Source organism: Onychomys torridus, chromosome 7 (genome assembly GCF_903995425.1).
Source record: "Onychomys torridus chromosome 7, mOncTor1.1, whole genome shotgun sequence".
NCBI lineage: Eukaryota > Metazoa > Chordata > Mammalia > Rodentia > Cricetidae > Onychomys > Onychomys torridus.
The window spans coordinates 92,184,351-92,205,879 of record NC_050449.1 but is presented as its reverse complement, the minus strand read 5'-3'; the positions used below and the strand labels follow the sequence as shown (position 1 = coordinate 92,205,879).

The 21,529-nt window shown below is 47.6% G+C and overlaps 1 protein-coding gene across 2 annotated transcripts; it reads right to left on the bottom strand.

Moving 5' to 3' along the window:
* Window positions 1-338: 338 nt before the first annotated feature.
* Nme9 (NME/NM23 family member 9) lies at window positions 339-20,079 on the bottom strand. 2 transcript variants are annotated; one of them, XM_036194328.1, is made up of 12 exons: window positions 20,024-20,079; window positions 19,665-19,701; window positions 16,405-16,462; window positions 12,837-12,940; window positions 12,035-12,106; window positions 10,956-11,072; window positions 9,597-9,672; window positions 6,460-6,542; window positions 6,063-6,155; window positions 5,037-5,191; window positions 3,941-4,077; window positions 339-671 (listed from the first exon to the last, which is right to left on the bottom strand). In XM_036194328.1, the coding sequence occupies exons 2-12, from the start codon at window positions 19,695-19,697 to the stop codon at window positions 628-630; spliced, it is 972 nt and encodes a 323-aa protein (XP_036050221.1). In that variant the 5' UTR covers window positions 19,698-19,701; window positions 20,024-20,079; the 3' UTR covers window positions 339-627. The 2 variants fall into 2 exon arrangements, with proteins under 2 accessions (XP_036050221.1, XP_036050222.1); XM_036194329.1 differs by having other exon boundaries at window positions 20,031-20,070.
* Between the last annotated feature and the right edge of the window lie 1,450 nt (window positions 20,080-21,529).

The window sequence follows — 21,529 nt, the reverse complement described above, 5'->3', positions numbered from 1 at the left end:
TGACTTGAATAGGTAACATGGGCAGTACTGAAGCCTGTTCATGTACCTGTCCTATGTCAGTATGTGCCAGTGTCATACCTATCGAGCGAATTTCAAATCTCAAGTTACTCAGTTGGGGCTGCTGAGATGGCCTGAGATGGTCCAGCAAGTAAAGGTACCTGCTGCTGTGCCTATTGACCTTTAGATACCCAGGATCCATATGGTGGAAGGAGATAATTGACTTCCTTAAGTTGTCAACTGACCTGTGCCCACACATACACACCCACACATAAACACATACACTCACCCCCTCCCCCCAAAATAAATGCCTGTTTTTTAAGGTACCAAGCTAGGCTCAAAACAGTAGCTTTATTGTTGGGGGGATCCAACATCCTCAGAGGTGACACCATTGCCTCAGTAGAGTGCCGTGACTAGAAGGTAGGGTATGTTCTGTAGACTGTCTAGTAAGACAGTTATTTTCGTTGTCTACAAAATAGGGCTGAACCAAGAACATATCGGTGCTCTGCAGTCGTCCTCTGAAGGTCCTCCTGTGCAGACATGAGCATACCAATGGCTCCTCTGGTGGCCTTGTGATCTTGATCCTGGCAGAAGACAGTAGTGTTCCAGTCCTCAGATACGCTTAGAGATTCAAAGGGCCTCCATAGGGCTCACCACTCTTTGAGCCTCAGCACCTAGGGGAGTGACATTGTTCTATAAGAAGAAGTCATGGCCCCAGGCTCCTGCCATTCCCAGCTCCCCCTCAAAGACTGCTGGAGTGTGTCAACAGGCCAGATAGCCAAGGTGTGTTAGTTAGGAGGGTGAATACAGAATTAAAAATGAACAGTTCAGGTAGGTCATTCGTAGGCTAGACCTTTACATCCTCTCTCTTTCATCTTCACAGCAGATCTGTGAGGAAGATGGTGATTTGTCATTATTAGTTTGGGGTTTTAATGGGCCTATCATTGTCTCCATTTCACACATGAAGACATGGGCCCAGCACAGGTATGTAACTTTCCAGAAGCTGCCTAGCTGATGAATAGTGGGGCCAGGATCTGTCTCCAGGGCCTATAGCGGGAGAAGCTGAGTGATGTGAGGCTCCTCCTCCCACTAAGGCTGCTTCGCAGAAGCCAAGTGTGATCTGGCCTCAGACCTGTCTAGAATTATCCTCCTTGCTCTATCAGCCAAGGCCAAAATGTCAGACCTCAAATCTCCAGCACTCCCCGGGACCGTAGTCGGTTATCTCCAGCCAGTTCATTCCACCTGCCCCACGGTGGCCCCGAGTTACACCTTTGTGCCTCCAGGTATGTCCCCAAAGGGATAAAGATGCCTCATGGGTTGTGAGGGAAGCTGACCCTGGCAGGACTGGTCACCAAGTGAGAAAACTGAAGAACACCAGTGCTTGGCAGTGTGAACTTGGGTCCCTGATCCCCTGAGAACCACACTCCCCAGAGTTTCCTGAATCCCTAAGTGGGTGCACTCAGCATATTCCTCAGCTCCCACCCTACCTATTATGACAGGATGAGCTTTAGATTTTAGACCATAAGCACACCAAACATTTAGGTAAATAAAGTCCAAATACATAAGTAATACGTACGTGCAGCTCCCCCCCCCTTTATTTTTTTGAGACAGGGTTTCTCTGTGTAGCCCTGGCTGTCCTGGAACTCACTATGTAGACCATCCTGGTCTCAAACTCAGCTCTGCCTGCCTCTGTCTCCCAAGTGATTAAAGATGTGTGCCACCGCCCGGCTTGCTTCCTCTTAAGAAACTAACCTTTACATCCTTGGATTTTCCCTAGACTATTCATTTCCAACCCCTTCTCCCTCACTGAAGTTGCAGTTCTTCCACTGGTTACAGAACCAGTGTTCTGTGCACCTAGATTCTGGTTTCTCACCCAGATCTGGAGAAGATGATAGCCTGACCCATCTTTCCCCAGGCCCTGTGAGTGTTTCCCATGCAGAGAAAGATACTGATCCTTCATAGCCCACTCTTCTGCTGGCTGAGGGGCAGAAGGCCATAGCAAGCTCCAGAAGAGACCCTTCTAGTGCAGCCTGGCTTCTGAGCAAGTCTGCCAGGGAAAAGGGTACACAGGAATACCTGGCTTTGAAATAAGGCTGAGAAAGTTGTTAAATTTTCACCAATGCTTAAAAACTTTAAAGGCAAAAAAAAAAAAAAATCCCAAAAAACAAAACACTTTAAAGGTGTTCAGCAAACTTGGCCATTAAGGAAATGCAGATTAAAATCACCTTAACATTCCACTTCACACACCAACAGAATGACAGTTATCAAGAACACCCATAGCAAAAGCTGGTGCAGATGTGGGAAAAGGGGGGCCTTTGTACACTGTTGATGGGGATGTTAACTAGTAGCCACTCCGGAATTCAATCGGGAGGGTTCTCAAAAACATATACCACTCTTAGCGCATAGCCAAAGGACTCTCTGCCCTCTGACAGGGATAACTGTTCTTGTTCATTGCTGCCCTATTCACAGGGCCTAAGAAATGGAAGTAACAGTTGAATAACCAAGGTTTGTACATACACAGTGGGATATTACTCAGCTGCAAAGGAAAATGAAATGTGCAGGGAAATGGATGGAATTGGGGAAAGAAATTATTTTAAGTAAGGTAATCCAAACCCAAATGGACAAATGCCATATGCTCTCTCACACGGGGATCATAGTGTCAACTCTTCAGTATGGTTCATATCACATGGACTGTGCAAGCGAGGAAGCAAGGCGATATGGGGTAAGGATTAACTTAAGGAAAGGCATGTAGTAGGACATAAATAGAAAGTGGGGAAGTAGTGTGGGTGGAAGGGAAGGAGGCCTTGGAGATTAGAGAGATGAGGGTGTGGGATGGGCAGAGGATTAACTTTATCCAGTATGAAGAAGCCATTTGAAAAGCAAAGTATGCCCATATACACAGTGTTAATAAAATAACCAAGTGCCATCTGCATGGATTCAAGACCCTTTCCAAAGGATGAGACCAGTGTCTGGTAACCTAGCTAACAACCCAGGTATGGGGGGAGTAGGCCCATGTGGGGAGTGTATTTCTCAGGGTTAACTCAACCTATTGTTAGCAATTGCCTTCTGAATACCAGTGCTGAGATCCATAGACAAAGGTGACACCCGCCTTAATCATGGAGGCCTCTCTTGACAATGGACAGTAGTGAATAAAGATTCATGGCTGCACAGGATGCAGAAAATGAGTGACAGATGTGGGCTCAGCCCTAAGTAAGTCACATACAGCCCCTCTAATGCTCAGGAGACATTGTGAAACAGCAGCAGGGTGAAGGGCCACCAAACACCATTCCCTAGACTCATAAAACTGCTGTAATCATTAACTTGCATCAGTCATCATTACCTGCACGGGGCTGCACAGGGCCCTCATGAGGACCCACCCTTTACCTCCAAACTCTTGACTGTCAATAGACCCTGGGAGACAGGGAATTGTTGTCTTTAGTGTAGTGTGCTCTCTCTGTGTTCTCTAGACATTTGCTAACAGATAGCTTCAAACACATGGTCACACAAGTGGCCCTGGTTAATCTCGGTGGATCACAACACAAAATGAACAGACATGAACACTAGAGAGAGATTTGATGGGGAGGGAGGGTGGCCCGGGGAGGGAGGGAGATGAAAGTGATCAATATGCAAAGCATGCACATGTGCAATTATAAAAATAAATTAATTTTGTTGAAAGTTGTGAGATTTTCCTCATGGTTTGCAGAAAGAAAGACAAAGTGTCTTTGTGGTAGAAGTAGCACTCAACAGTAAGCAGAAAAAGCCCAATGTGGTATTAAAACTCTGCCCTACTGCTCAATGAACAAACCGTTACATGATGACCTGTGTTTCAGAACTGAACTTTATTTGCTAATTAGGAGGCAAGCTGTCGGTTTCACACAGGCATAATCAGTCATAAATGGCTTTCACCTCAGATTGAATAAAGAAATCTGCCTTGACAACTTACCCTGTGGGGCTTTTGTGTCTTTATCTGAAAACTTGAAACTGGGGAAGAGCAGGGCCAGCTCTCTGTTGGCATCTTCTCTGTCCCGGCTTCCATGCACAGCATTAAAGGGAATTTCTGTGCCATACTGAGCCCGGAGACTGGCAGCATTGGAACAACGTAAGAGAAACAATTGCTTCACTTGAAAAGAAATGCTTTGCTCTCTGGTAGCAGGACCACCAGCCACCAAATCAGCATGAGGGTGCTTGCTCTTTGTAGAGAATCCAAGAACAGCCAGCAGTTGCTGGCCAGGGCATCACACATGGGATCTGGCTGCATTTGACCTCTGCCCAGAGGGAGACAATCCCCACTGTGTAGGACTAGCACCATGCAGTGCATCATACAGCTCTTCAAGACTAATTTTGAGAAGAACTGTAACACTGGTAGGTAGGACCTATGTGCTAAGCATAGCTCTAAATGCCTCTGGCTTCTGATCATGGACATTCCCACTTTACGGCCTAGGGAACTGAAGCCAAGGAGGGACTTGACCCATTGGGTGGTGACCTAAGGTCTGAGCCTTGGCTGCTTTACTTAGCCTCAGTTAGATGCCCTTGCCCCTTATGACTGCAAGGTACAGCTCTAGAGCTGTATTTGGCTTTTAGCTAAGACCTTTCCTGTTGTCTGTCCATGGGTCTGTTGCCTCAGAGGCCAGGACCCATGGATTTGGCACTAGCTGCTCACTGAGTCCCAGAGCAGGCTAAGCAGGTCTAGGTAAGTGTGCTGAACAGGAAGCTGACTCCAGAGGGCTGTGGGAGTTGAGTCTATGGTACAGGCCATGCTGCAGCCTTTGACTTGGCAGGCTTGACTGGGTCCCTGAGATCTGTGACTGTGAGCCATATTCAGCAGCAGCCTTTAGAAGAGAGGGGGAGGGGCATCCCATGGTAGGGGCATTCAGCAAAGACTGGGAAACACAACTGGGGTAGAAAGATGTCAAAGACTTCCTAGATATGTAGAAAGGGACCTGGCCACCAGAGAGTTGATGGCATCACCCACAATTCCAAGCCAAACACCAAATGAAGTGTCAGCTTGAGGTGGATGAAGGAACTGCAGCTGGTGTCACCTTTCAGGATGTTCCCTCCTGGCCACATTGGGGTCACAAGGCCCCAGGAAGGTTCGCCAAGCAGTGACTACATCCTCGGTGCCCTCGGTCTTGGTGAGGATCAGTAGGTGGCTGGGTCCACTGCACATGTGATGTACTAGCTTCTCAAATGCCTCCTAGGCACAGGGAAGAAAAAACAGTGACCTGGGGCAGGAGTTACTGGTACCTGAAAAAGGCTAGTGAACCCAGACAATCCACAGACTGGAAGGGAGTTATAAGCAGCCTTGTGTACTCATGGACACACAGCCACGTCTGCCTGCTGTAATGGCGATGACCAGCCACACCCCAGGACCCCAGGAAGGTAAGTCAGGTGGGTAGTGGCATGCTAAAATTATTATATGTATGGCTATGTAATATATGGGTGCTGGGCCTCCAAGGGTTCAGTGTAGATAGGACTTCTCCTCACCATGCCTTGCAGCCCTTCTCCTTCATTAACAATATCCTAGGTTTCCTCTGGGAGAAGATCTCTCCTCCATTTCATTTGTTCCTCATTTCACAACCATGATGCTTAGCAACCATCACACCTCTGGCTTAGGAAGTGGTGCTGTGGCCTATGAGTGGTTGGCCATACTCTCCAAATAGGCAAATCATAAGCAGAAGCAAGCGGAGAAAGCATGTAGACTAAAATGGTGATGTCTTGAGTGGTTTGCCTACTGCCTTGGCTCCTGTGGGCCCTAGAACTTTCTCTTCTCTCCAAGTCCTCTTGTTACGCATTTTCATTTTCTTTCATGAATTCTGGGAGTTACAGAACATCCTTCTAATAAAAGTCTTTATTCCATTACGTATAGTTAAATATTTTTCCTTGGAGCCATTGTACATGAGCTGTACAGGCTCTGATCATACTCTGAGTGCAAACCCATTACCCGCCCATTTGCCATTCATATTCTTGTTCTTCGTATTGCTCTCCCCAACTCCTAAACCTATCAGCATTTTGTTGGAGGAGGAGAAAAGAGAGTGAGAGGGACCAATAGGAGCAGATGAGCTGACCTCCTCGGCTCTGTGTTGATAGAACACTTGCATTTCTGTCTCTGTCAGGGTTCTCTCTTCATTTGATAGAATGTCAAATCCTGCTTCCTGGATCTGCAGAATATACATTGTATATAAGTATAAGTGTGTATTCTACAAATGTGACCAAAGCCGGTATTTGCAGTGATCTTAACAGAAAGATAAAAAATAAAGATGGGCAACATTAGAAGCAATGTAGGTCCTCAGCCCCTCAGGACCTGTCCCCAGATCTGACATTGTCCCAACTTGGAACCAAGTTTGAGTTATAACTCATCAGAAGCCTCTTTCCTCAGAACATCACAGCTGCCACTGCCCCCATCCCTGTGTATCCAGTACGAGGGGACCTGAGGTCATGTAAGGTAAGTGTTGGATCTCCTACCTTCATCATGATCTCATCAGCCTTTCCATGGGCCACCGCGTCTGGCTTAATGATGGCTAATGTACAGGTCTTCTCTGATGACACTGAAATGAGCCAAGGAGGCGCTATCAGATGCTTGAGGCTCCGGGAGGCCATTTGCAGTGTCTGCGTTAGGACAGGCTCCATCCTAGGCACTGAGTACCAGGTGTAGGCTAGCCCTCAGGCTTCCATCCTCTGGCCTCTAGGCTGTGCCTTGGACTCTAGCAAAGGGCACCAATCTGACACTAGTCCACAGTCAGGAACCCTAGCCTGACTTAGAGGGACAGAGTCTGATTCTTGAAACTCTGGTCTGGGGACACAGGGGTGGACATTTCCAAAAGGCTGTTTAGGAACAGAAACTTGGAATGACTGACAGAGTTGCCTGGAGACAGTCAAACAAGGAACCCAGGAATAGAGGTGACCCCCTCATGCCTTCCTCACCCCCTCATGTGGGTCTCAGTTTTCACTGCTGTCTGCCCTGCTCCCTTTTCACTCTCCTGACTCCTTTGCTTCTGAAAAATTAATTTCTTTTGTGTGTGTGGGTGTTTTGCCTCCATGTATGCCTGTGCCCCGTGGGCATACAGTACCCATGGAGGCCAGAAGAAGGCACTGGATCCACTGGGGTGGGAGTTCCAGACAGTTGTGAGCTGCCATGTGGGTGCTGGGGATCGAAGCTGGGTCCTCTGGAAGAGCAGCCAGTGCTCTTAACCACCCAGCCTCTCTCCAGCCCCCTTCTGCTTTTTGCCTTTCTTGCCTTGTGGCAGAAATGGTTGCCTCAAGCCCTGCACAAACTTTGTGCTTCTCAACTCCAGCACGTGCTACTAATTTGTAACTCCCTGTCTTCACTTCAAGTTCCCCAGAGAGGGTCGGATAGAGCAGCTTGAGTTATTATTATTATTATTATTATTATTATTATTATTATTATTTCATTTTGGTTTTAGCTTTAATTGCCTGTGCTGGGATCAACCTTGATGATCAGATGCCACATGCTCTGGGACACTGTAGGGAAAGCTTTGTCCAGTCCAGGAGCCTATCTCTATTGGGCTCCTATTTACATGAACTTGGCCTTGGTAAGTTATCTGCATTCTCAACAGAATCAACCTTTCCCACTATCTATTTTCTGCTTCTCAACTTTTATATCTGTTGTGTCACAATGAAACAAAACCATCTGTATCCAAGGAGGGTTTCTACTGGGACTATCTGTAAAGCCTGTACTAAATAGGTACATGCTATCCCCAGCCTGTGGCCTTATTGGGAGGTGGCTGAACCTTTGAAAGCTGGGCCCCACTGACAGGTGGCCAGGCAGGCACGGGGCCTATGTTCTTACTCAGGGTTGTGGTGCTCCAGCTTCTTTCCCTCTTGTTCGCCTCCTACAGGAGATGCCTGCTTTACCAAATGCTCCTGCCCTGTGATGCTTTACCACAGGCCCCAAAGCATCATGACCAACTGATTATGGGCTGAAAGCTCTAAAACTCTGAGCCAAAATAGACATCTTGCCTATAGAGGGTTGAAGTGGAGAAGGGTTCATGTGAACAGCTGTTGACCATAGGTCAGTTGGTCCTGAGAGACGGGTGATGGGCGATGGCCCCTGTTGCCCTCAGCTGATTGAAAGGGAGTCTGTTTATAAGATGATTATTCCCAGGTATTTCATATGGTGACAGAAAAGCTGACTTGCACAGTATATGTCACCCTGAGCAACCACCTGTTGATTTTTCTATGGTTATCATTTCTGATAGACTGTGAACACTTGACATTAAAGTATTCTTATGATTGATTCTGTGATGGATGGGTGGGCTTGTGAGATCACTAAAACAGAGGGAGAAGAGATGAGGCCACAGGCCTCATCTTCCAGCTTCAGCTCAAAGGGGAAGCCCAGGAAAAGAGGCCAGAGAAATAGAAAGATGTTATCTCAGAAGCAAGAGGATGGGGACTTGTGCTGTAGCTCAGAGGGACTGGCCTAGCATGCCTGAGGGCTTAGGTCTCATCTCCAGATAAACACAAACACACACGGGGTAGGGGGTGGGGAAGTGGGGGAGCACTGAGAAGGAACGCACATGAACACCATGAATATCACCCTTCTCTGCGGGAAGAGACTGTGGCCTCTGGCAGCCGAAACGTCACTGTGCCTCTCAGGAGTGCCCTGTCAGGAGCAGTGGGTTCAGAGTCAGGCCACAGCACCTCAGCAGGAGAGAAGGTGAGGGGTGCCCCCAAGATGTGGACGAAGTTCACAAATCTTAGCTGAGAGGGAGAAGAGGCTAAGGGAGAAAGTGTTTCATGTGGTTTTCAGGGTCAAAGAGGCTTAACTGCGCAGGCTTTCACAGAGGAGGAACGAGGCAATAATATAGGAAGGGTATTTCCTGTGAGAGTCAGTTCAGATGGTCTTCTCCATGCTTTCCTGGCTTTCTTGAGCCATCCCAACAGTCCTTACTGTGCACCCAGGAGAAACAGACATTTATCTCATGGGGTGATAACTTTAAAGCTTCCTGCTACCAGCTGCATCCAGGCTGGGTTCCTCGGCACCCTGTCCTGGTTCCCTGGTATCTTGGCTGCTATTATATCTTCCCAGCAGCGGGCTGTCTAACTATCTGGTCCTCACACACACAGCCAGGCCACTCTTCTCATAGGAAGAAGGCCGCAGAAGAGCCACAATGCAGTTCATGTGAACCTGCGATTGATGGCTAGAGAATTCCAGAGAGAGTGGGTTGGGCTGTGAGCAGAGAGGCCCCGTGATGTTCCAGAGGGAGGCAGAAAGTGAAATTTGAACTCTCCAGATTGGACGGAACTCATTGCTCCATTATTACTGAAGTTTCTATAAGGATCATTTCCTGATATCCAATGATTGCCATTAAAGTCATATTTGAGTATCATCAGACAGCTGTCGAACGTACGCCTGCTGCCACCAAAGGGCAGAAAGGAGGTCCCATTTGTTTGGAGCCAAGTGCTGAAGACAGAATGCCCATGGCCAGCTTCCCAGCACTGAGATGGCCCAATAGCCTGGTGACGCACTTGCTAAAGATGCACATCAAATCAGAATCCACCTTGCTCATCGGCAGCGAGTGGTAAGCTAAAGGCTTTTCGCTAGTGCAAATTTTGTCTACACTCATTGGCTCTGCACTCACCTATATCCTCATCTTCACCACCGCCCTTTTCTCGGGGAGGACACTTGGCTGTGCCAGAAAGAACCTCGTCAGTCACCTAGGACAAATCAGTGAGGAATGAAAGTTATTATGAAGCCTTTCGACATCTGCAGAAACAGCATCAAAATGCAGAGGTTCCAAATGCAAAGCATAAGCCTTGGGGAGGGGGCCAAGGTCATCAGAGTTTGGGCAACAGGGCCTTTCTAACAGTTGGATGGTGGGGGAAATCCTTGTTGATTTTGAGCCTTCTGAACCTGCCTCTTAACCAAGCACAAGGGGAGCCTAAGGAACAGTAAAGAATGGACAGCTAGCATTCAAACAAGGGATGAGCCACCCAGTGCAGAGAAATAAAGGGGCAGGCCATTTTCCAAAGGAAGCTTGTGAAAAGTGTGAGCGTGTGGTCTTCCTTCTTAGGGAAACAAAGCTAGTATCTTTAGAAATATAGGAGTATGACCTGAGTCTATGTATTCTAGAAAAGGGACTATGCTCTTTGAAACTTAGTATGAAAGGTTGCACAGGGAACATCCAATGGTGTGCTCCCCACAGATGCACAGAATGCCTGAAAACACCTCCATGTCCCTATGGTGCAAGGATTTTTTTTTAAAAGATTGCCAGTTAACCGTGATGATGCAGTCTCTATTATTATAGAAATAGTGCTTCAAAGCCACAACTATGTGGATCCTGTCTCCCACAGTAATGACAGCTAGGTTAATGACCTGTGTGTGCCCACAGCTAAAAACCTTCAGGGATTTGAGTGTGTGGGTCACCAGGAGAGACTTCACCCTGAGGCTAGGGGAAGATCCTCCTAACCTTTTGCTGTAGTATGGGTGTTCCCCACAAGCCCATGTATTCAACTCATGGTCCTTAGCTTGGCAAGATGGTGGAACCTAAAGAGTGGGGCCATAAAGGTCACTAGGGGGGTGTACTTGAAGGAGATTGGGAGAAGGGGTTATTCTTTCAAGCCTCCCTGAGAGGAACAGCCTTCAGCCTAGACACTGGCTCAAAATCAACAGAACCAACTGACTATGGCCTGAAGCCTAGGCTGTGAGCCAAAAGGAACTTAAGTTGGTTGAGTATTTTGTTATGGGCTAAGTCACTACTCAGTTCTGTAAATTTATCTTCCTCCCTGGAGTCATGGCTGAGAGTTTAGTTGTGAGTGAAAGGGAAATGGATGGAAGAAGTTCCAGGGGCTCTGGGAAGAAAGAGACTTCCGGATGTGCATTCTCCTGAGGTCTGGGTGAAGAGCAAGCCTGCCGTAGGACATTAAGTCTTCCTCATGGGGAGGGACCCCGTGTGAGCACACTTGTGAGTCTGCCAGTTGGATGAGTGACCTCCACTTACCACGTTCCGTTCCCTGCCTTCAGCCAGAACCTTCTTTTCGACCTCCAGCTGGTGTAAGATGGTCTTCCGAAGCAGGGGGGCATTGGCTCCCTTCACCACAGCCACCAGTTCTCCTCCCTGGAATGTGTGACAGACCACGTGAAATCCTCTTCACAGCTGGTCATTGAGTTCAGGAGACAAGGATGTTTAAGGCTATGCCCAAGGTCAAGGTTCATCATCCCCAGGCCCGCCTCCTCCACCCTCACTCCTGCTGCCCCTTCCTGGAGCCCATCCCACCACGAGGCCCTCAATTTGGCTCTTAGTGCTTAAACGACTTCTCTCCGATCTCCACTCCTCCCTGGCACCCCTCTTGTCAAAGCTTCCTTCCTTCTCTATAACGTGTTCATTTCCTCTCGAAGTTCCCCTTGGCAGAGAAGAGAAATCTCAAAACTGCGCTCGGAGAGTAAAGCTGCAATCTATTGCATTCAAATCTGATCATACGCATTCCAGAACATGTGTCCTTTGCCATGCATAGTCACCTAGGAAGGCTGTCCAGCCACCATGGAGCTGTGTCTTTCATCTCCTGCAGCATGGGGCCCACAGGTAGGAATGAACACATCTGGGTGTGCCCATGTCTCAGGGAAGTTCCGCATGGACTTGTGAACCAGTCTAGAGGGTGTGTCAGGGACAGCATCACCCCTTAGGTGAGGCTTCATGGTAGCTCCAGAGAGCTGATGCATCTATCTGAACACCAGATTTACAGTCAACTAACTGTCATGGGAGATTTGTTTGCATCATCGCTGTGAGACCGCAATGGAGTTAAACCATGATTCACACAGTGGAGTCCATGTTCCGCTGGCTGGAATAAACCGTAGAGTTTTCTGGCTGACCCAGAGGAAGACAAAGACACAAAGAGGAATGGGGGGGGGCGGGGCTTAGAAAGATTCAAGGGTCTTTTTGATCTGGGAAAGTGGAGAGGAGGGCAGCTGATCTTTTTCTCTGTTACTCTGTGGATCTACCAGATTTATACCCTAATATCTGACTCCAGAGCTTTATTTATTAATAAAACAATAAAAAAAGCCACTATAGCAGATACTTACCGCATAGAACAGAAAGGTTGGCTCGCACTTCCCTCTGTATTTTTCCAGAACATCAAGACAGTCTGCCTCTGCCTGTAGAAAGCCAGCTGTCAGCAGGTACCCTCGCTTGCAGCCAGTGCAGGGTCACAGCAGTGCCATGCCCTCATGACCAACTTCCCAGATGAAGCCCAGCTCGCTGTCACATACTGGTGACACTTATGCCAGTGGCATTTCCTTGAGGGGTCAAGTGAGAAGGAGATGAGCTTCTCTGGCTCCCCACCCAGCTACTCGACTGGTCCAGGGAACCCCACCATCTGACATCCTCCTGTGCTTGTGACAGGCCTGAAGGTCCTCAGGTCTCCCCTCACTGCCTACGGTCCTTAGAGTCTGAGCTCCTGAGAAATTAGTGTAAGCCAGCCCTGTGGGCTCCTGTTGTCTTCTGTGTCTGTGGCCCTCGCCATGCATCAGTGTGCAGTGTGTCGGTAGGGTCTCTTTCACGCCTCTATGGAGTTCCCTTCACGGACACCCTTTATGACATGGAGGGTGGAAGTCTTGAAACACTGGCCTCTGAAAGTGATATTTCAGCCAACAGTGCTCACTAGCCAAGATGGAGATGCAGATGCACCTGAGTGACCTATGTTCCTCCCGGGCATACAGCTTGGTGGTGAGGCTGGCGCCTTTATGTCTAGAGAAACCACAGACCACCGTGACAGCCGGCGCCTTTCTATTTGAAAAGGGCAGCTTGTGCTTCCTGCCCCTTGCTTCTTGCGTGTCTGATTTGTTTACACTGCTGTGTGACTTTTTGCTGAAGAAGGAATCTTACCAAAGCAAAATGGAGAAGGTCCAAACCAACCTCGATCCTCATCTTCTGGAAGAGGCTAACCACAGGTTTGCAGGGGCCACACCAGCCCTGGTAGACGTCCACAACTGCAGGAGCCAAGTAGCGACACTATTCAGCAGATAGCCGTGTCCTTGCAGACTGTCTGCTCTCACACCTCCACCCCCTGCAGTGGACATGCTTGCAGCATAGGTGCCAACTTAGCAGATTAGGACTGAGCATAAAACACAACCATCCCTCATTCCCAACACGGCATTCTGGATCTGAAATGTTTCTCAAGTAGCTTGGTGTGGTGGCTCTCGACTGTAATCTTAACACTTGAGAGGTGGAGGTAAGAAGATCAGATGTTCAAGACCATCCTCAACTATAAGCGAGTTTGTTTTACATGAGATCCTATCTAAAAAAAAAAAAAAAAAAAAAAAAAAAAGAAGGGGGGTAAGGAAGAGATGAAGTGAGTATAGATAGAAGAAACATGTTTTAAGGTGATCCCTTTACCTTGGCGGGATCAGGCATGGACCAGAGTGTTAATCAGTGAATATCTAAAGGGAACACTACTACAAAAGTAGGAGGTCACTATAGGTGACCAGGCAGCATCCAGTTGACGCTTACCCACTGATAGGAAATGTGGCTTTTCATTACCAATTAGAAAACCTAGGACAAGAGATCAAAAAGACACCAGGATGCCTGGGGGGAAGGGGACTTGAGCATTTGGCATCTATTCTGAGAACAAGACTTAGGGCTTCTTTGAGAACAAGACCTTCTTCCTAACTGAGAGTTTGGATTCCAACACACCACAGGCAAAACCGCACTTGGATAAAGTAAGGAAAGTGTCTCTAAAGACTGAGGACGCTGGAAACAGCTCTACAGAGGAAGGCAAGTTCAAGTCTCAAAGGAAAAGGAATGGGGCCCAAGTAAAGTCTCTGCAGTGTCTGTACTACTGCCTCCGAGGCCGGCTTCTGTCTCACTGACACTTTCCACCAGCTTCTCATCCTCTCTCATCCTTGGCTCTGGGAGGAGTGACGAGGAAAAAGACTGATCAGGTGGTCCCATGAGTGTAGCGGGTAGAGGGTGGGAACACTGGAAAGGAAAAGCATGGCAATTTCACTCTGATGAGCAGGAAGCCAAACAGAGGATACTTGGAAGGCACCTAATTCGGTGTAAATCTGCAGGCAGATGAGAAAAGGCAGCAGCAGATGAGACTTCTAGTGTGAATGGCTTTAGAAACAAGTTTCTCCTGGCACTAGAAAGATGAATTCTCTCTTACCGTTAACTATCGCCCCCCCTCGTGTGTATGTGTGTGTGTGTGTGTGTGTGTGTGTGTGTGTGTGTGTGTATACTCATTCCTCTAACCTTCCCAGTGAGAGAAGGTCTTAGAGGAGCATTCCACCATCCAACTATCGAGAGTAGGCCTGGCATAGTCAGTGCTCAGGAAATATTAGCCATGATCACATGAGTGCTTAGCAGGGCAGCTGGCACATGGCAGAATCTGTAAAAGATTATGGACTGTTGGCTAAAAAAAAAAAAAATGCAACGCTTTGTTTCACCCTGAAGCTGTATTTAGCTGCCCAAACCAGACACATGGGTACAACAGTTAAGCCTTGGCACCATCAAAAAGGCTTCATAATCTCCCCAACTGGAGAGTGTGCCAACACTCACACCCACACATACCAGATCAATGGGACGGGCATTATTTATTATCCATTTGGTCCCAGGCTTGGATGAATCTGCTACAGATGCCAGATGAAAAAGCTAATAGTGTTGTGTTAGAGTCTGGAGAGACAGACAGGGTATGTCAAACGGGGAATGTGGTGGAGAGCTTGTCAGAGCCCTAGGGGTTCCCATGAGGAGGAGATTTCACAGAGGCAGGCTACTTTTGAGCTAGGCCTGGAATGAGAACTGTGATTGTGCTCAGAACAGAAGAACATGGAGGAAAGGAAGACGTGGGAAAACCCATGGCATGCTCAGGAAAGATGTCTCAGTTCAGGACCCACCTCGGGAAACAGGAGTGGAGGGGCTGAAAAGATGTGGAGTTTTCAAGAGAGGGCACATTCTTGAATGCTGAATGGTCATATGGATAGACAGATAGAGGAGTAGAGTGCTGAGAATAACAGAATGCAGAGGGAAGAGGAAGGAATAATGGGTAGGACAGGGTGGGCACTTCAAAGACTCCAGCCTCCTGGTACACACACCATTGTGTCAGCCCCAGCACCTGAAGATGGGCTGGATCTCATGACAGGTTTCTAATGAGCACAATAAAGTATGGATATGACTTTAAAGATTAACTGGACAAAAGGCTGACTTGCAGCTGTGTCCCCTTAGTGCCCCAACTCTGGAGGAAGCAAGTTACCATGATGTGAGTAGCCTCAGGTAGAAACTGATGGCAAGAAATTGTCTCTGGCCAACAGCCAGTGAGGACATGAACCCTGCTGACAACCACTGAGTGAGCCTGGTCCACCAACAGCCCTATAGAGCTTGGAAGCAAGTCTGCTCCAAAGTGAAACACCATCTGTAACACATAAACTGAGTCCTGGTAAAGTCTCTGGGGCCAGAGGCACCCAGCTGGGTTGTACTTAATCCTGGCCTGCAGATACAGGAGGGTAGTAAATGTGTAAGCCACTGTTGTGGGTAAACCAGCAATGGGTGACCAATACAAAGAAGATAGGTGTGGACAATGGTTGTGCAGGCCCTGGTTGTTCCCAATTCTCTGCGATGTCTGATTCTTTTTCTATCCTGGGAGTTCCAGGAAACCCCAGTTTTCCTCCCAAAACATTCTCCTTTTGTGCCTCAGGTCATTAAAATTTCCAGTGACTAGCCACCAAACAGAGCACAGCAATCAGCTCTAAACCAAAAGGACCATGCTGCCTGACAGTACTGACCCATTCACCAAACTGAATTTACTGATGTCCAACTACACGAGAAACAACAGTACCCCCTATCCTCGGGGGATACGTCCCAAGACACTGTGGAGAACAGAAGCTGGATAGGACCAAAGCGGATACAAGCACACCAGGACAGTTTGATAACTAGCTCCTGAGAGAATAATGAGCAGGTGGTAGATACAATGTGGATACACTGGACAAAAAAATGAATGGTGTCTCCCAGTGGGCGGGCATGAAATTTCAGCACTTCTCAGAATGGTGTGTAACTTTAAAATTATGAACTTATATTTTTGGAATTTTCCATGGGACTATGGTAGGATGCAGGTAACTGAACCAGAGGAGAGTGACACCATAGATAGGCCAGGGCTACGGTGCACGCAGACACAAAGGAATTGCCTGGTTCTTTTTCTGTGTATTTGTACACTTTGAAACAGAGTCACAGGCATCCCAAGCTAGCCTCAGACTTGCCACAAACCTTGAACTCTGAGCGTTCTGCGTCCAGCTCCTAAATGTTGGGATTACAGATGTGTGCCACCATACCTGGCTTATGAAGTTCTAGGGATTGAGACACAGGCTTAAAAGAAAGTACAGTTTGTTGTAACCCCTTCTTCACATGCATTGTGGAATGATTTTGAAAAGAATGGATCAGGGGACATGGTTTCATTTTTAATCACCAGTCAGTCCTTTGGAGCTGAGCATTTCCTCCCAAAGTTCCTGGGTGTTGATGTTGACCTGCAGCCAGAAGGATCAAAAGCAGTGTCAATGAGGGCAGGGATGGGAAGTCGCTTCTTTTTCTCCATTGCCCTCTCTTGGAGAATATTATTTTTACTAGGCAAAGATGTGTTACATTTGTTTATCCTGCAGAATATTACCTTAACCATATAAAGGTGTGTTACTTTTGTTTATGCTGCATTTATTTAACAATATAAGGATGTGTGTTTAATTATGTAAAGATGTGTTGTATCTGTTTCACTTTGGCTGCCTAAGGCACCTGATTGGTCTAATAAAGAGCCGAACAGCCAATAGCTAGGCAGAGAAAAAAATAGGCAGGGCTAGCGGACAGAGAGAATAAATAGGAGGTGAAATCTAGGCTGGGGGGGGAAAAGAAAAGATGAATGAGAGAAGAAAAGGGAGCTGGGGAGCAGGCTCAGTAAAATGCTCACTGCACAAATATTAAGACCTAAGTCTGAGTCCTTAGCACCTATGTAAAAAGTAGGGAATGGTGATGTGCATCTGGGGAAGTACCTGGGAGCTCATTGGCCAATCTTTCTAGGTGAAATGGGGAGGTCCAGGTTCAGGAAGAGATCCTATTTCACAGGGTAGAGAAGCAACTGAGGGACACATCCTGACATCAACCTCTGGCAGACACAGGCACTGGGTGAGGTATGCACACACACACACACACACACACACACACACACACACACACACACACACACCAGAATCACGCTCCAAGGTTTCTGTCAAGCTTCTTTTGTATAATTATATGGGATCTCTCATCAGCTGTTTTATTTCTATGATTTGACACTTGGTCTCAAGCCAGCAGTGGCACTGTAGGAGGTTCTGGAGACTCTACAATCCAGAGCAAAGCTGGCACGATATAGCAGTCTGGCTAGGCATTGAAGGTTCTATAGCTCACACCCACATCCAGACCTGTGTCTCAGTTTCCTGTCTGCCCAGATGTAATGAGCCATACTGCAAGCTTTCATTGCCGAGGATGGAGCCACCAGCAGCCATTCCTCCCTGCTGTGATGGACTAGCTCCTGTACAGTGAGCCCAACAAACGTCCCTCCCGAGCCGCTTCAGTCTCGTATTTTGTCACAGCCAAGAGAAGTGACAGGGCAGTTACTTTGACACTAGACACATGAAAAGATCATGGGAATTACAACTTGTTCTTTAAAGTTTTTTTTAAGATTTTTTTTTTGTGTGTGGGTGTTTTGCTTGCATATATGTCTGTGCACCACTTGCATGCCTGGTGCCTGAGGAGGCCAGACACTGAGGATCCCTTGGAACTAGAGTTACAGAGGCTGTGAGCTACTATTGTTGCTGAGAATTGATCCCAGGTCCTCTGGAAGAGCAATCAGTGCTCTTAACCACCAAGACGTCTCTCCAGCCCAGTACAACTTGCTCTTGATAAAAAATATGTAAAGGACTGTGTTAGGGTGTATTATCCATCAATTATAGCAGGAAACCATATAATGTGTGCAGATCCTCTCCATTTCCAAGGAAGTGCCCCCCCCTCTCTCTCTCTCGTGTGTGTGTGTGTGTGTGTGTGTGTGTGTGTGTGTGTGTGTGTGTGTGTGTAGACCCAAAAGAGAAAAGATCTTTTGAAGCCTTAAGTGAGAGAGTTGGACTGATATCATCTTGGCCCCATAGCTAGTGCCCTGAAGCAAGTGACAGGAAGGACAGAAGAGCCCTGTCACCACCCAGAGGTTTAACTGCTGTCATTGGCATCTCTCTTCCTCTTGGTCCCCTTCATGGCATGAGCCACACCAGCCCTGGGACCAGATGAACTGTCTTACTCCAGGTCATAGGTTATATCAGCATGAAAAATACTTGAACTTCCCCAAGACCTGCATTTGGAGAGCATGAACAGATTTCTTGGCATCTTTTGACCAGATTATCACTTGATATCATGTGATTTCTGTATTGGCCACAGAAAGAACCCTGAAGACAGAAGACAGGGTTCTGGGTTGGTTGGAGCTCTTGGGCAATGAATTCAAAGAGCAATCTCATTGTGGGTGGAGAAAGATATCTCTCTCTCTCTCTCTCTCTCTCTCTCTCTCTCTCTCACACACACACACACACACACACACACACACACACACACCCTCAGCAGATGGAAGTACTTTGAGTACTGGGTCATGCTCAACTCTGAGGAATAGTATAAAACACCACTAACAAATAATATTACCCCCAAGGGGATACAGGGCATTAAAGGGTAAACTAAGAAGTACACAGGCGGTTGTGAGACACACCAAGAGCATGCAGGCTGGCCCGGAGCCACCCGGAGTCACATCACCATAACTGTGCAGTTTGTGTATTACCTGCCCTGCTTCTGCACAGAGAGGTTGAGGAAATGGTTCGCACAGCAATAATGGGGGAACCAGGCACTCAGAATCTACCACAGAAGAACCTCACTCTGGAGCTGTAGGATGTCAAGGCTTCATGACCCTTTGGGATATTTATACAGCCTCACTTCACAGGTGCTACATAGAGGGACTGTCTCAAAAACAATGAGTTTGGGGGGAGGAGGAGGAGAGGAAGAGGAGGAAAGAGCTGGCCTGTCCTATGTGCAAGTGAAGAAAAGCAGTCTACAAAGCAAATGCTCATCACACCACACATCTCAAGCCATGCTGTTTGAACAAAACAGAGCAGGGAAACTGGTCACCACAAAGTACACAGATGCATGCCCAAGTCCAAAGAATAGTATCCTGTGCGTTTCTGCAGTTATTATTCAACAGAAAATAAGCTTGGGGAATTAGGCTGCTGCATCTTCTCCTGGATTTGTGGTTTTATGCTAATGCTCATTAAGAGCTTCTGCCTTGGGGCTGGAGAGATGGCTCAGAGGTTAAGAGCACTAGCTTCTCTTTCATAGGTCCGGAGTTCAATTCTCAGCAACCATAGGTGGCTCACAACCATCTATAATGAGATCTGGCACCCTCTTCTGGTGTGCAGGCATACCTGCAGGCAGAACATTGTATACATAAGAAATGAATAGAGAGCTACTGCCTTAGTCGAGTATATTTATATAAAAAGTTGCTATTTCTAGGTGCTCCAGGTATTTATTTCTACTTTAACACAGAAGGGTAGGGCACTCGGGCTCCAGAACACTGTCGCATACTGCTAGCAGGTAGAAAGTCTTTATACTGCACCCACACCCACACCACCCTCTCCAACCAAGTGCTTGGAGCTAGCGCCCCTAGAGGCTTACCTGCAGGGCAATCTCCTTCTTCTTGCTGCCCATTGCTCTGCAAAGAAACCAAACTGTTCAAACCACAAGCCTAGAGCCTCTTTTAAAGAATGGTAAATCAATGTACGCATGCAAAATGCACGGAGACACAGACTGGCGCCCTCCTGCTCTCCCGCCCTCCTCCCGGTGCCCCAAGGGATCGCCAGGCTGTTTTCGGAAGTGGGGCTGTCGTCAGGAGCCCAGGGGCACCCGCAGGCAGCACTGGCAGTTTGCCACATTATAGTGTCCACTGAAGAATTCGAGCCGATAAAGAGGGTCCCGTTGTCCCTACAAGTCTTAGTGAACTACTGGGAAACAGCCCCTGCGAACGGTATAGATACCAGGTACCCAGGCCTGGACGAGGCCAGGAAGTCTCCAACTTGACTCGGCAGCGTCTTTGCAATGGTCGTCCTAGCAACCCAGTAACCAAACAAACGCTGCCAGTGGGGAGCTCTCATTGGCGGGAGGGAATGTCAGGTTCTAGATGCACTGAGGTAAAGATCCCACCCTTCCGTGCAAGGTTCAGCTTGATTCCCGCCTTCTTCCTTCCCGCCTGCCAGAGTTGATGTACAGTTTTTCATCCCATCCACCCATGACATCCTTGAAGAAGGAGTGCTACGCGGGACATGGCTTTCCAGGAATATGAGAATTGTCTTCAAGCCTGAAAATAATTGTGAATTCAAAATTAATTATGGAAGTCAAGTTCACATCTCCCTAGCAGGTTCAAATACTGGGTATTAATCCAAGCGTATCAAAAGTCTGATGTAGAGTTCAGCTGAGATTCATTTGGATAAGGATTCAGAGGCTTCCAGTCTGAGGAAACAGAATCAGCTGAGGAACTGTCAAGGTGAGGTAGCTGAGGTTTGTTCTGCTTCTCTGATCTTCCAGCATTCACCCCAATAACTGGCCTCAGGTTTGATTTTATTAAGAACTTTTTTGTTTTTTGTTTTTTGTTTTTGTTTTTTCGATACAGGGTTTCTCTGTGTAGCTTTGCGCCTTTCCTGGAACTCACTTGGTAGCCCAGGTTGGCCTCGAACTCACAAAGATCCGCCTGCCTCTACCTCCCGAGGGCTGGGATTAAAGGCGTGCACCTGCTACATAAGGCACCCAACGTTTGTGGTACAAATTCATGAAAAAGCTGCTTGCCTGTGGCCTTGTGGGCCCCAGCTCAGGTTCAAGCTACACTCAGCCGGTTGTGGTGGTGCATGCCAGTTGTATTTACTGAAGGAGGGAGAGGCAGGAGGATCCCGAGTTTGAGGCCAGCCTAGGAGGCTTGGGAGAAGCTTCGGCCTGGGCGGAACCACAAACAGTGGTGGGACCATGGAGGCAGAGGCTGCTTCTCTGAGTTGCTGGCTCCTTCTCATCCTGTTGGTGACTGTGGGGATACTGCTACCTGGGACAAAGGGTTTACTACTGCTTGTTCAGAGAAGAATTGCCAGGACCATTATGTTACAAGAAAACATCGGCAAAGGTCAGTTTAAAAAAATTTGGCAAGACAAATGGTGGGGAGAAATTGCTGTGAAGATACTCTCTTCTAGGGAAGAACATTTGTGGTCCCGAGAGACAGACATTTATCAGATTGTGATTTCTCCAAACCACAGAGGAGGGGGGAAAAAGTCTTCAGAGAACCATGACCATACCTAACAGTGACTTTGAAATCTTCAAAAGGGTGATGGGAGCCTGCAAAGATCATTCCACAAGGACTATGGTAAAGTCATTAAGCTGATTAACACCACGGAAAGACCGACTCTGGACTACAAACTGCTCAGGACAGTTTTCCGATGGCTAGCTGAGATGATCCAGCCCGACAGACTACTTGAACAAGGACTTGTGACAAGCCCTGCACT

Excerpts from the sequence above, each read along its gene's own strand:
- Nme9 (XM_036194328.1), bottom strand. The coding sequence starts at position 19,697 with ATGGGCAGCAAGAAGAAGGAGATTGCCCTGCAG. Across the intron at positions 9,673-10,955 it reads AAGGCAGGGAACGGAACGTG|GTGACTGACGAGGTTCTTTC; the intron begins GTAAGTGGAGGT and ends GATTTGTCCTAG. Across the intron at positions 6,156-6,459 it reads CTGATGAGATCATGATGAAG|ATCCAGGAAGCAGGATTTGA; the intron begins GTAGGAGATCCA and ends TATATTCTGCAG.